Genomic DNA, 12,350 nt, shown 5'->3' on the forward strand with positions numbered 1-12,350 from the left:
TGACTTTTTTTTTTGAAGATTTACTTGTTTTTATTGGAAAGCAGATCAGATTTAGGGAGAAAAGGGGAGACGTGCTAGTTCACTCCCTAAGTGGCTGCAACAGCTGGAGCCAAGCTGAAGCCAGGACCCAGGAGCTTGCTCGGGTCTCCCAGGCTAGTACAGGCTCCCAAGGCTTTGGGCCTTCATCTCCTAGGTCACAGAGAGCTGGATGGGAAGTGGAGCAGCTGGGCCATGAACCTGACACCCATATTGGATCCTGGCTTGGAAGAAGAACTGCAACTTGTTAGCAGGTGTTCTAGCGTGGAATGTGGGCGTCTCAGGCAGCTTAACCAGATGCTCACTGGAAGTCCAGGTAATCTTATTTGTGATACGTTAGCTCTTACACCACTAGAAATGGATGCCTTAAACTAAAAATTGCCTGATTTTTTTTCTAAATGGGGTAAAAAAGATGTGTAAGTTTTCCCTTTTAAAATTATTTTTAAAATAATTGAAGATTTATTTTTATTTGAAAGAATTAAAGAAGCAGAGACGGAGATCTTTTGTCCACCGGTTCACTCCTTAAATGGCCGCAACAGTCAGAACTGCACTGGTCTAAAGCAAGAAGCTTCTTCCAGGTCTCACATGGGTGTAGGAACCCAGGACTTTAACCATCCCCTGCTGCTTTCCCAGGCCACAAGCAGAGAGCTGGACTAGAAATGGAGCAGTGGGGACACAAACTGGCACTCACATGGGATACCAGTGGCATAGACAGAGGCTTGGCTTGTTATGCTGTGGCACTACCTACTCCCCCTTTTTTAAAAGGAAAGCATTCACTTTTTTCTAAGCCTGGGGAAATGACTTTTTCTTCAGTGTTATATACTATTTTTAAAAATGACAAGTTCCTTTTTTAAAAAGCAGATAATTGCTTTTCATATTTAGAAAACTTACATTGTCTTGATTTATTGAAGTGACCAGTGTTATGAAATACTTGATACTGTCAAGATTCAGTGTTTACTCTTAGCTTAAAGTTAGTGTTGATGACAGTCAATAAAAGGTCTCTCTGACCTCCCCCCTATTATGCAGAATGGTTGATTATTCTCCTAGATAAAAAGTTCTGTCAAGTGATTGTCAAGCATAGTAACAAAGAAACTGAAACGGAATTATGGTTCCCTTAAAGGCTCACTAGCAGTTGAGAATAGCATCATTATTCTGTCCCTATCCAATAAACTTTTTTTTTTGGCTCATCCTATTCCCCATTGTCTTTTGTCTAGTTTTTAGCTACTCTGTGGTATCTTAATGTTTTGTTACAGACTTCAGTTTCTGTGCATGTTCTCCCTTTGTCTAATGTACTTTTTATTGAAAACAACTGACATGAAATATGCTACCTTAATTTTAAAGAGCATCTTACTCATTCGGGAGCTTTGAAACAGAGATACAGAGTTATCCCATGTGTTGATTATGTCAGGTTGCTGGGGAATTCGTTTTCTTAAAAGAATTTCTGGTTGCTTATCATTGAGGTTTGGAAATAACTTCTGACTTGTTAAAAACAAGTTACAGTTCCTGGTGATGTGTTGGATGTTTCAATAGTAAGAATGGGGAATGGTCCTTTGGCCTTGTGATTAAGTTACTGTCTTAGGATGCCTGCATTCCATACTGGAGTTTCATCTTTAAACCCCCAGATCCAGCTTCCTGCTCATGCAGATCCCGAGAGATGACAGGCACTTAAGTCCCTGTTGCCCACATGGGAAACCTGTATGGAGTTGCTGGTTCCAGCCTCAGCCTGGCCCAGCCCAGGCTACTGTGGGCATTTGTGGAGCGAGCCAGGGGAAAGGAGTGCTGTGTCTCCACCTGCCTGTGCCTCGGAACAGAATTTTTTTTGAAGTCATGTAAATATTGGTCAAAAAATTTTGTGGACTAAGGAAGACTTGAGTAGTAAGCACAGATGGTTGACATTTCTGCTAGTATATTATCTGGAAAATCTGATAAAAGAAAATTAGTGCAACAGCTGTGTCAAGTCTGATGCCCTGATGCAGAAGGTTTGGTTCCGACAGTGTGATTAGAAATGATTGATTACCAGCACGTCACCTTTCCCAAGGATCAACAGAGTTGGTATGGATAGGAGCAGCGCATCAGGAACTTCAACAATGTTTATGTACAAGTTGTATTTTAAAAATAGGGTATGCTAGAGCTGGATTTAGTAGATTGGATTCAGGTTTACTTGAGTTATAAGTAAGTTTCTAGTATATATATATTTAAACACTGTTGGGTACCCAAGTTAGCTTACTGGTATGAGTAGATTTTTTGGCCATCTTTGTTTTTCACTATTACCTTTAGAAAAATGTCCCTTAATCTTGGGTTATGAAAAGTGAGTAGCAAAAGCATTATCTAGACTTGGGGAAAGAATCCAGGATGTATACTTAGCAGATGCCTGAAGTAGGTTGTTAATGTGTATTAAAGATGGTGGAACTAAGTTCCCTCCTGTCCTTGTAGCTCCTCCCCCCATAAAAAAAAAAAAACAATCTTGAGTAAAAAAATTTTTTGGAAAGTTTTTGGATTTTGTTTAGAAAATCGGTGATGGCCACATTTCGTGAGATTTTTTTTGAATTGTCTTGGGATGAACAGTGTAGACTTTTATCCTTTATATGTTGATTGTGTTTGTCCCAAAAGAGTCTGTAGCTGAGGAATACTAAGTGAGAAAGATAGTTGGAACTTCCCAATCTGTTTTGTTACGGTCTTCAGAGCTCCATCTCTGATTTTTAAAAAAATTTTTTAAATTTATTATCATTTTAAGATACGGTTCCATAGGCTGCTGGGATTTCCCTTATCCCCTTCCCAATCCCCCCCCCCCATCTCTGATCTTAATATTCAGAAGTTTTAAAAGATGATGTTCTGGGCCTGCTACAATAGCTCAGTGGCTAAATCTTTGCCTTGCAACTGCCAGGATCCCACATAGGCCGCAGTTCATATCCCAGATGCTCTACTTCCCATTCAGCTTACCATCCAGGCCTAGGAAAGCAGTTGAGGACAGCCCAAAGCCTTAGGACCCTGCACCTGCACAGAGACCCAGAAGAGGCTCTGGGCTCCTGGCTTAGGATGGGCTCAAGCTGCAGCTCTTGTGGCCACTTGGGGAGTGAGCCACTGGAAGGAAGATCTTCCTGTATCTCTCTCTATATATGTCTGCCTTTCCAATAAAAAAAGTTTATCTTAAAAAAAAAAGATGCATTATAAGTAGAAGTTATATTTACTAATGAATTATAAGCTATCAGCATATAAATTGGCTGTAATGGCAACAGTGAATTCAAAGACTCACTTCACTGGATCTTAGTCAAAAGGCCGAGAAGCGATCAAAACTCAATTATAATCAGCATAAAATGTTGGAATATTATAAGTTAATATCATAAATGTCATTTACCACAGTTGCTAGATTTTCCATATTTTATTAAAATTAAATATACTACAGAGTCCAATGTAATAGAAAAATTGACAGTTTTTAAACACTTGGTATTTCTAGTAATACTTTATTCTAACTCTTGTGTACAAAGAAGTTTACTAAACAATTTGTGTAATTTTTGAACTCCAGTCATTTTAACCTATCTGGATACTAGAGATTTTACCAGAACATCTGGCAGTTCACAACATTTTATTTCCTGATAACTCTGAAATACCTCTATACAATCTGTCAAATGGGCAAAATATCAAATGTAAGGACTTAGGATGTAGAATGTATGATTGCTTATTTTTTCTGATCAGAGTTCAGTCTATCCAGCTTTGGCTTTAATGTAAGATCTATATGCTTTTTTTTCCTGGGTATGAATAATTTAGTCACAATTTTTTTCTTTCAAAATGTGTTCATCCTTTTCTGAGAATTTTGGTTTTCTCTCAAGAGACCTATCACTGTGTCTTAAAAATAAACTAAGACCAAATTTTTAGAAGGAAAAAAATCTATTTTGCAAAGTAATCATATGGTAGCTTTTATTTGGGTTAGTGAGAGCTCCTGTCCACTGGCTCACTCCCTAAACGCCTGCCAGTTGGTCGCAAAGCCTCAAGCCAGCGGCAGGAATTCAGTTGACCAGGGCTGTCCCTACTGTCCCCTGTGTTCTGTATGGAGTGGGAGGCCAGAATCAGGATCTGGGTATCAAACTCAGGCCAGCAGGCTAGGCACTCACCCCTCCAAACTCGTGCCTCACACAAAAAAAATTGAAGGCACAGGGTTTTGTTTTGTTTTAGCAATATCAATTTTACATTCATAGCTTTTTCTAAACAAGATCCCTAAAAACTGCTACCTTAATTCTATTAAGTTCTTCCAAGTTTGATCTGAAGTGCACGTAAACTTTCTCAAATTTATACGCATTTGATGGTGACCAAACTATCAGTGGTACAGGCGACTTGAGATAGTTATGCCGCAGATTTAAGGGTTTTCAGATTAAGCAATCGGCAGTAAGCGCTTGTGTGGCCAAAACATCAGCGCTCTTCTCGAGGTGAGTTGACTAGAAATAAAGCAACAGCTAAAGGACTGCAGATGCCTGGTGGCAAAGCCCCGCGCTGGTGGAGGCTGGACGCCAGGGCCACTGCCGATCACGCCTGCCTTTAAAGTTTGCCTTCACATTTCCATTTTCCTGCATGGAATGTCCACTGTATACACAGGGTTGCCCTGTGACTCAAACTATAATGCTGAATGAAGTCTCGCAAAAGAGCTTTTTATATCAGACACGTTCAAAAGCTCCACCGTCCCCCTTTTGCTTATTTATGAAAACAGACAATTCTGGAAATGTTCCTAGTGCAGAAATGCTCAGTGGTTCATTTTAATCCCACATCAGCAGGCAGTGTCTCATGGCACGACATTTTCTAACATATGGCTGAAGATCCTGTTGATTGAGGAGCACATTTCATGGGCCAGAATTAGATAGCACTGAGATCAAGCTGAATCTTGCTACTCGATCTGAATGCTGAATTGTGCTTCCATCCTAAAAATGAAAACAAGCCAAGCACCAAAAGGAATGTTATGCCCATTTATACCATATTCTGAACATGATAATTATAAAAACAAAATACATTGTTGATTACAAAGAAGCAGCAGTAACAATTGGTGATAGTGTATTCTAATCTTTTGTTAAAACTCTTGACACTGTGTTAAATGCCATCCAGAGTGAGGCAGGGCTAGACCCTAATGTTACTCCTTCCATGTGTTGGAAGTTAGGTCTCTCACCCGAACCTATATGCATTTCTCCCCTAACTGTATAAACATGATTCAGTTTGAAATGTTATGAAAGAAAAATTGTAAGATCTTTGAAATTGTTAAAAAAGAATTCTTAATTATTGGCTTAAAAAATCACAAAAATGTAGGTAAAATTCCACTTTCCTCTTACTAGTCATAAGTACATTTTGGGAAAGACGAGTAGGGAAGGTATACACTGCCAACATAGGTAATCCCGCGGGGAGACGCCTGCAATGTGGGGTGTAACTCTTCTACCTTAGTGCCCCTGGGAGGGTCACACAGAAGCTGTGATTAACATTTTTCTACCAAAGTAATTAACTTCCTTTTCAGACTTACAAAGAAATTCCACTCAACACAAATCTATTTCCATTTTAAATCACATACAAGTGCTATGTGATCAGAAGGATGGGAGACGCTAGGTAAGGCCTGGTGGGTAGTGACTTCTTCATGACTAGGCAATGGAATCACCTGTTCAACTTCCAAAGCATTGGAGTCAATGAAAATGTAATCCAGACACCCATGAAAGCCGCCCACATAGTTTGTGTAGGCGGGCTCGCCGCACGCACTCCTGAGCTTAAAGAGATGTGTAAGGGCCATGTTGCATCTCTCCTCCTCTCCATTGGAAGTCCAGTCTTCATGATCCTCCGGAACGCTGCCTTTGATGACAAGGTGATACATCCCTGCTGAGGGTGTACTGTTAAAGTCCCCGCAAAATATAACTGGTATGCCAGGGTACAGTTCACATGAGACATGTCTAATGTGAGCCAAGGCCACTGCCATTTGAATGAGACGAATGTATCCACCTGTGAACATAAAATCCATTATTGTAGTATTATTTAAAGTTATCTCTCAGGGGTAGGAAACCTTTATTCTGCCATGGGTCATTTATGTCCTCATGTGCGAGCCACACAAAATGATCAGCTTAAAAATTGGCCTGCTACTGATGTATTGAATTTTGAATCCTGTCTTGGCAGGCTCAGACCAAATGATTTTGCAGGCCTTATTCAGCTCTCAGGCCAGAAGTTCCCCATCCCTGCTTTAGATTATAAAACAAGTGAAAATGAAAAAAACTATGGTAGCTAGGTTACGTTTATGACATGTATTAAGTCACCGTATGAACAAATAAAACCTACCTTTTGGATGCCAGTACAAATGAGTGTTGGCCACACATATCTTCTTCGAAGAGTCCTGTGTAGACTGAAGAACTGAAACCTAAAACAAAGTGCCAGGAGTTCAGCTGGTGTCTACCAGTGCCCACTTTTTACCTAAGGCTGTGTGACGAAAACATTATTCCCTATCTAACCTTTGCTACATGAAGACTGAAATTATGAAATCTGATTCGTCATCAAAATTTTAGGATGTGCATAGGTCAGTGTAACATGTTGCACTCATAGCCCAACATACAAACATACAAAAACACAAAGCTGGGGACAGTGCTTCAAGCCGGAAGTGCAGGGTCTGGAGTCAGAGACCCGGGTTTGAACACGTGCTGCCAACTGGGAGACTTCCAAGACAAAGCCATTCATCTTGCAGCGGATCCTTGTGCGGATTTAATTAAAGAAGCTTACATGTAAGTGCAAGAAACCTAGCAGGTGATTACACAGGGAAGAAAAACGTCGGTAGCAAGTCCTTGAGCCTGCAGTTTTCTTGTTTTTCCCAGGAGTCCATCTCACTGGGTTGTAAGTCCCTGACTGGCAGCGGGCAACCTGCAGCGTGGTGGGTACACAACAGGTGTTCCAGAAGTTTGCGTAGCCAAGGAGTACTGAACTTGACGCCTTAGAGTCAAGCGCTATCACACCTGTCCATCAAATCTACTTAGTTTCAGCTCAATGACAACCTCCGCCTCCACCCCCCACCCGGTGCGCCTTCCTGCTCCCCAGGCCCCCGACTCCCAGGCAAGCTCTTACCTGAAGGACAGACGATCTCTGCAGCACCTTCTCCTGCGCCCGCGGGTACAAAGCCAGCTTCTCCAGCAGTTCTCTGTGCAAGGGGTCAGACTCCAGGGCTTCGTGGAAGGAAATATCGTGCTGGCTCAAGAGGCTGAACTTGGACTTGCGGTAGAAGGTGGCCAGGCCTTCGTGCTGCTTGATCCGAAACACACCCTCCAGCCCGAAGGCCTCGAGGGCGGGGACCAAGCTGTCAGTGAAAACGGCCTTGTCCACCTCCTGCAGACAGACGAGGTCGGCGTTGTAGCCCGTGAGCTCCTTCTGGATGAGGTTCTGGCGGTAGTCGAGCTCCAGGGCGTAGGGCGCACAGTACGGGTACAGCACGGTCCGCGAGAACTCGGTCTGGGCGTAAGTGTCCGCCAGGATGTTGTAGGAGACGGTGCGGATGCGCGCGGCCTCTGTCACCTTCTTGGTGTAGAGATGCCGATGGTCAAACGTGCAGGTGCCAGGTCCGGCCTCCACTGGACACACGCTTTCCAACTCGCGGCTCGGCCCGAAGCGCTGCCCATTGCCTGGGGTGCACTGAAGCTTGAGCCGGAGCCCGATGTCAGCATTGGAGGGGATGTAGACGCGCGCGTCCACACCCGTCTCTGTCCAAGTGGCAGATCCTGAGGGAGAGGAGGAAGAAGGGGCAGAGGAGGCCGAAGAGCCACTGCCCTGGGCTTCCTGCGCTCCAGGTTTGGCTTCCTTGTACCAGCGGAAGAGGGAGCTGGCAGGATCCCCAAATTCGAGGCTAAGCTTGGGGCACACCGGGAAGCCAGCCATGATGTAGCGAGGCAGCTGCAGCTCGGTGAAGGCGGGCGGGTTGCGCTCCACTTTGTACTTGACATCACCGATCTGCAGCACCGCTCCGTCCTGCCAGGCGTCCACGTTGAGCACGTCCTCGGCCACTGCCTCCTCCCGGTAGTACAGCCTCACCACGGGCTCGCAGGGCGCTGCGGGCTCGGGCTCCGCACACGCCGCGCCGCCGCCCGCGTTCAGCCGGTTCTTTCTGCTCTTTTTGGCCGCTGCCGCCTTGGCGTGGCCCTTGAGGGCGTTCGTGGCAATCCGACTGAGGGCCCGGCCAAGCGGCTCGCTCTGGTCGCGCTGCATGTTTTTGTGGCTGCCGTCGGCCAGCGCGAACGACAGGCTCAGCTTGGGCTCCGAAGGCACGCAGCGCACCACCGCGCGCTCCATCGCGCCCGCCGGCGTCTCGGTCGCCGCCTCGGCCCGGCTGCGCAGCTCCACGACCCTCCGCACCCCACGAAGCGCGGCGCGAGCTCTGGGGAGCCTCCACATGGACCTGGCGGCCCAGAAGCTGACAAGGCGGGCTCGGCAGAGGGGCGGCGCGGGCTCAGGCGCCGAGCGAGGAGCCCCGGCCGCCGGCTGGAGAACCCATTCAGAGCCGGCGACTTCCGCCCGGGGAAGAGAAGCAGCGCGGTGCTGCTACCTCGCAGTTTCGCCAGGCTCGCTTAGCTCAACTTTACTTTCTGTGACCGCGCCTGTCTCTGATTTCACGAAGCTTCAATTTTTACCCGCAACCTGGATCAGCATGAGGGAGGCTTGAAGAAAATGCAAGGGTGCCAGAGGAAACTATGGGAACTCCATGATTTTGTTGAAAGTGCAGGTGTGGAACACAAAGGAAGGCGCGCCAAGCCGGACGTGACTGGGCTAGCGTCACGCGTTTCGTTTCGTTGCTTCGTTTCGCGTCAGTGTGAACTGCGGCGTGCAGCTCGCTGGGCCTCTTCCTGGGCGGCTCCCGGGCGTGGCAGAGCTCTCCACCCGGATTCCCGGCTCGGCTCCCGGCGTGGCCAGCCGGAGCCATGGCCTCTCCGCTCTCCTTCCGACTCGCGCCTTTCCCAGGTGTGACGGGGTCATCGCAGACCCAGCCGGCGTCTACGCGTGGAGCCGAGCCTTTGTGATCGTTAATATTATTAACGAACAATATATAGTGACTCCCATTTAGTGAGTGCTGACTCAACCCCGAATGGCGAACACTCGGGATCCTATTGGAAGCCTCACAGCTCCCGTGAGGGAGGTTCCGGACCCGAGCAAGAGCTTGAGTTACCTGCGTGAAAGGTCACCCTGTTGGTGACCTGACAAATGGTGGGAAGCCGTTCATCTTCAGTCAGTGGATCTTGGCACCTAAGACTCGTTCCGCCTCCCCTGCCCCCACCCCGCCTTTTGAATTTAAAAGATTATCCTAAGAAATACTGAATGGCTTATCTGAAATCCGAATGTAACTGGGCGTCTTACGTCTTACTTCTAGTTCTAAAGACCCGGATGGGATCGGTGAACTTGGCTTGGAGAGCAGGAACAGCGTGAGGGAAGCCCAGTCCTGCCAGACTGTAAGGAGTGTTGAGAACCGTTGGTAATACATTGTGCTTTCCTCCCATGAGTTACCGGCATGGACAGTACATCTGCAAGTTACCTGATAAAATGTCCATGTATCCAGAGGACATAAAGAACCCTCCCAACTCAGATACTACAATTTAAGTATGGAGAAAAGTGTTGTTTTTTTTTTTTTTTTTTTTTTAAGATTTATTCAATTATTTGAAAGAGAGAGAGAGAAAGAGTTGCCTTCTACTGGCTCACTCCCCAAAAGTCAGAGCTGGACCGGTCTGCAGCCAGAAGCTAACTCTGCCAGGGTGATCTACACAAAACAGCACCTGGTCCAGGAAGCCCAGGAATAAAACCCTGCTGCAGAGAGCTCAATGGTTTCCTCTCTGTCCCCACCACATCCCTGCCCCTGCTTTTATAAATCTGTACTTTGTGTCTCCGTCTCTAGTGGCACTGTCTCCCTTTTCAGCAGGGTTTATGTTGCGTAGGTTATGGCAGAGTTTTTCACTGGAAGCAGAACAACCAGGACTTGAACCGCCTCCTATAGGGGGTGCAGTGTCCCAGGTGGTGGCTTAATGTGCTGTGCCACAACCCTAGCCTCTGTATGGCCTTAATTATATAAAATTTCTAGAAATTACAATGCTAGAACAACCAAAGGCTACTCAGTAGTTTTGCTGGATCTCAAGGTAGGCATGGGAACTGCCCTATAGACCTTTCTTCAGGGATGGAAATGTATTAGATCTTGGCAATTGTAACACAACTCAATAAACTTACTAAAATCATTGTATTGGACTCAACTGTATACTTATGAGCGGTGTTATGGTACATAAATTAAAGTTGCTTTAAGATAATACATAGTTCAGAGCTGGTGTAATGGTATAGGAGGCACCCCACAGGGGCACTGGTTCTTGACCCAGCGCCTCCATTTTGCATCTAGCTCCCTGCTTCTGGCATGGGAAAGCAGCAGAGAATGGCTCAAGTCCTTAAACTCATGCACCCATGTGGGAGACCTGGAAGAGACCCCTGGCTCCCTTCTTCGGACTGTCCAATGCTCGCTGGGGATTGAATCAGCAGATGGAAGATCTGTCTTTTCTGTTTCTCCTCTCTCTGTAAATTTGCCTGTCAAATATAAAAATAACAAAAATCGTAAAACATATATATATATGTATATATATATAAAAACATATATATATATGTATGTTGTGAGTGGCATAGTGTATTTAACTGCCTCCTGGGATGCCAGCATCCTGTATGGGTGTTAGTTTGAGTCCAAGCTGCTCCACTTCTAGCCAGGTTCTTGCTAAGGGCCTGGGAAAGCAACAGAAGATAGCCCAAGTGGGACACGTGGGTGAAGCTACTGGCTCCTGGCTTGTGGCCATCTGGGGAAGTGAACCAGGGGTGGAAGATTTCTCTTTTTCTCACTTGTCTCTCCAGCTCTCTGTGTAATTCTTTCAAATAATATAAGAGATGAGATCCATGACATTGGAGTCAGAGAAGCAGACCACTGGTGTGTGCAACCAAGGCAGCTATGCAAGCCAGCCTAAATTCTGTACTGCAGGCGGGAGGGAGAAGCAGCCCCCAAAAGTTGGTGAGGAATGGAAATGGGGCTGCTGAGTTAGCCGGCCCAGCAAGACTCCCCTGGGTTGGCAATTGGAAAAGCTCTCAGCTGCTGCAGGGCAGTCCTGCAACTGAATAACTGGGAGAAGGTGTGTCAATCCCACAAGACTGCTGCCTTTCCTTTAGTCTTTGTAGTTTGCTTTTTCTGATTATGTTTGATTAGAACCAGAGAAGTTCCTTACAAGATGATCTTTGTTGAAATACATCTACCAGCGGGTGTTGCTCCTTTTCCCAGAGGCACATGGTGTTAGTGGAGGCTGTTACAGTTGAGGAGTAGACTGTACGGCTTCAAATTGCAAAATTTTACATTTCTCTCTCGAGCAACCTCAAGGTTGGTTGTCAATTAGTAAAAGAAAAAAAAAAGCTCCCTTCCCCTCGGGAGTCCTCATCAAGAGCAGCTGAGCGCTCTTTGCCGCCGGCCCCACGCAGTCGTGGCCACGACGGTTTCCATGGCTACGACTCTGTTTCCAAACGGTAGGCGACCGCCGCTGACCATGTCCTCGGCCCTGAGCTGGTGGCATTCTGGAGGTTTCTTCCCTCGTCACCCCTCTTCTTTTGAGCTACAGAAGTTTTGAGCAGCTTCGCTTTTGTGTGCGTGTCCTGAAAGCAGCCAGCAGCCGCGCACCTGTGCGCTGGTCTCCTGGCTCCGCCCCGCCGCAGGTGATCGCTATTTGGGCGCCCTTCGAAAAGACCCGGGCTTGCTTCTCCCAGGCAAGACTCCGTTCCCCGGGCGGGCGGTCGCTGCTGGCGGGTTGGCAGTGCGGGTAAAGTTGAGCTTTTCACCCGGTGGTACTTTAGATTGGCTATGCATGAAGCAGGCTTGCGTGTGTTTGACCATAGCGTTAGTTTCTAGGGAGGACACAGGACTGAGATACAATACTGAAGCATAAGAATATTAACGATGCTAACTACCCGATTTTAGGCGGGTGGGAGGGTAGGAAGTAGGGGTGGGAGAGGGGTTATTATTCCTCATTTCTAGATTTTTTATTTCTTTTCTTTTTGCTGAGGTGGTCGTTGTGATTTGCCTCCAGGGAAAGCTTCGAGCCCAGGCCCAATAACGGAGTTTAAAGAACGTATAGTTTAGTTGATTTCAAGTCTTAAAGGAGACTGACGAACTTCATTTCTTTAGAGCAAGTGGGTGGGAGGACTCTGAACAAGAATCCCTTTGCACGTGTCTGCCCCTTAGTTTTTTTCAGATTACTATCACGCTTAGGAGGAAGCTCTAGAAAAGTCGAATTGGGTGTTGCTATGTATGTGTGTGTTTGTGTGTAAGA

At 46.3% G+C, this 12,350-nt stretch overlaps 2 protein-coding genes across 2 annotated transcripts in view; one reads left to right on the top strand and one right to left on the bottom strand.

The window, feature by feature from the left end:
* Nucleotides 1-4,974: 4,974 nt before the first annotated feature.
* Nucleotides 4,975-8,472, bottom strand: PDE12 (phosphodiesterase 12). Its single transcript, XM_004581562.3, has 3 exons — nt 7,102-8,472; nt 6,328-6,406; nt 4,975-5,997 (listed from the first exon to the last, which is right to left on the bottom strand). The coding sequence occupies exons 1-3, from the start codon at nt 8,416-8,418 to the stop codon at nt 5,555-5,557; spliced, it is 1,839 nt and encodes a 612-aa protein (XP_004581619.2). The 5' UTR covers nt 8,419-8,472; the 3' UTR covers nt 4,975-5,554.
* Nucleotides 8,473-11,404: 2,932 nt separating this feature from the next.
* Nucleotides 11,405-12,350, top strand: part of DNAH12 (dynein axonemal heavy chain 12) — a 128,294-nt gene continuing 127,348 nt past the window's right edge. Inside the window, exon 1 of the mRNA XM_058678477.1 lies at nt 11,405-11,736. The gene's annotated coding sequence lies outside the window, so the exon portion shown is untranslated. The remainder of the gene's footprint in view (nt 11,737-12,350) is intronic.

Source organism: Ochotona princeps, chromosome 21 (assembly GCF_030435755.1).
Source record: "Ochotona princeps isolate mOchPri1 chromosome 21, mOchPri1.hap1, whole genome shotgun sequence".
In the NCBI taxonomy this organism is placed as follows: Eukaryota; Metazoa; Chordata; class Mammalia; order Lagomorpha; family Ochotonidae; genus Ochotona; species Ochotona princeps.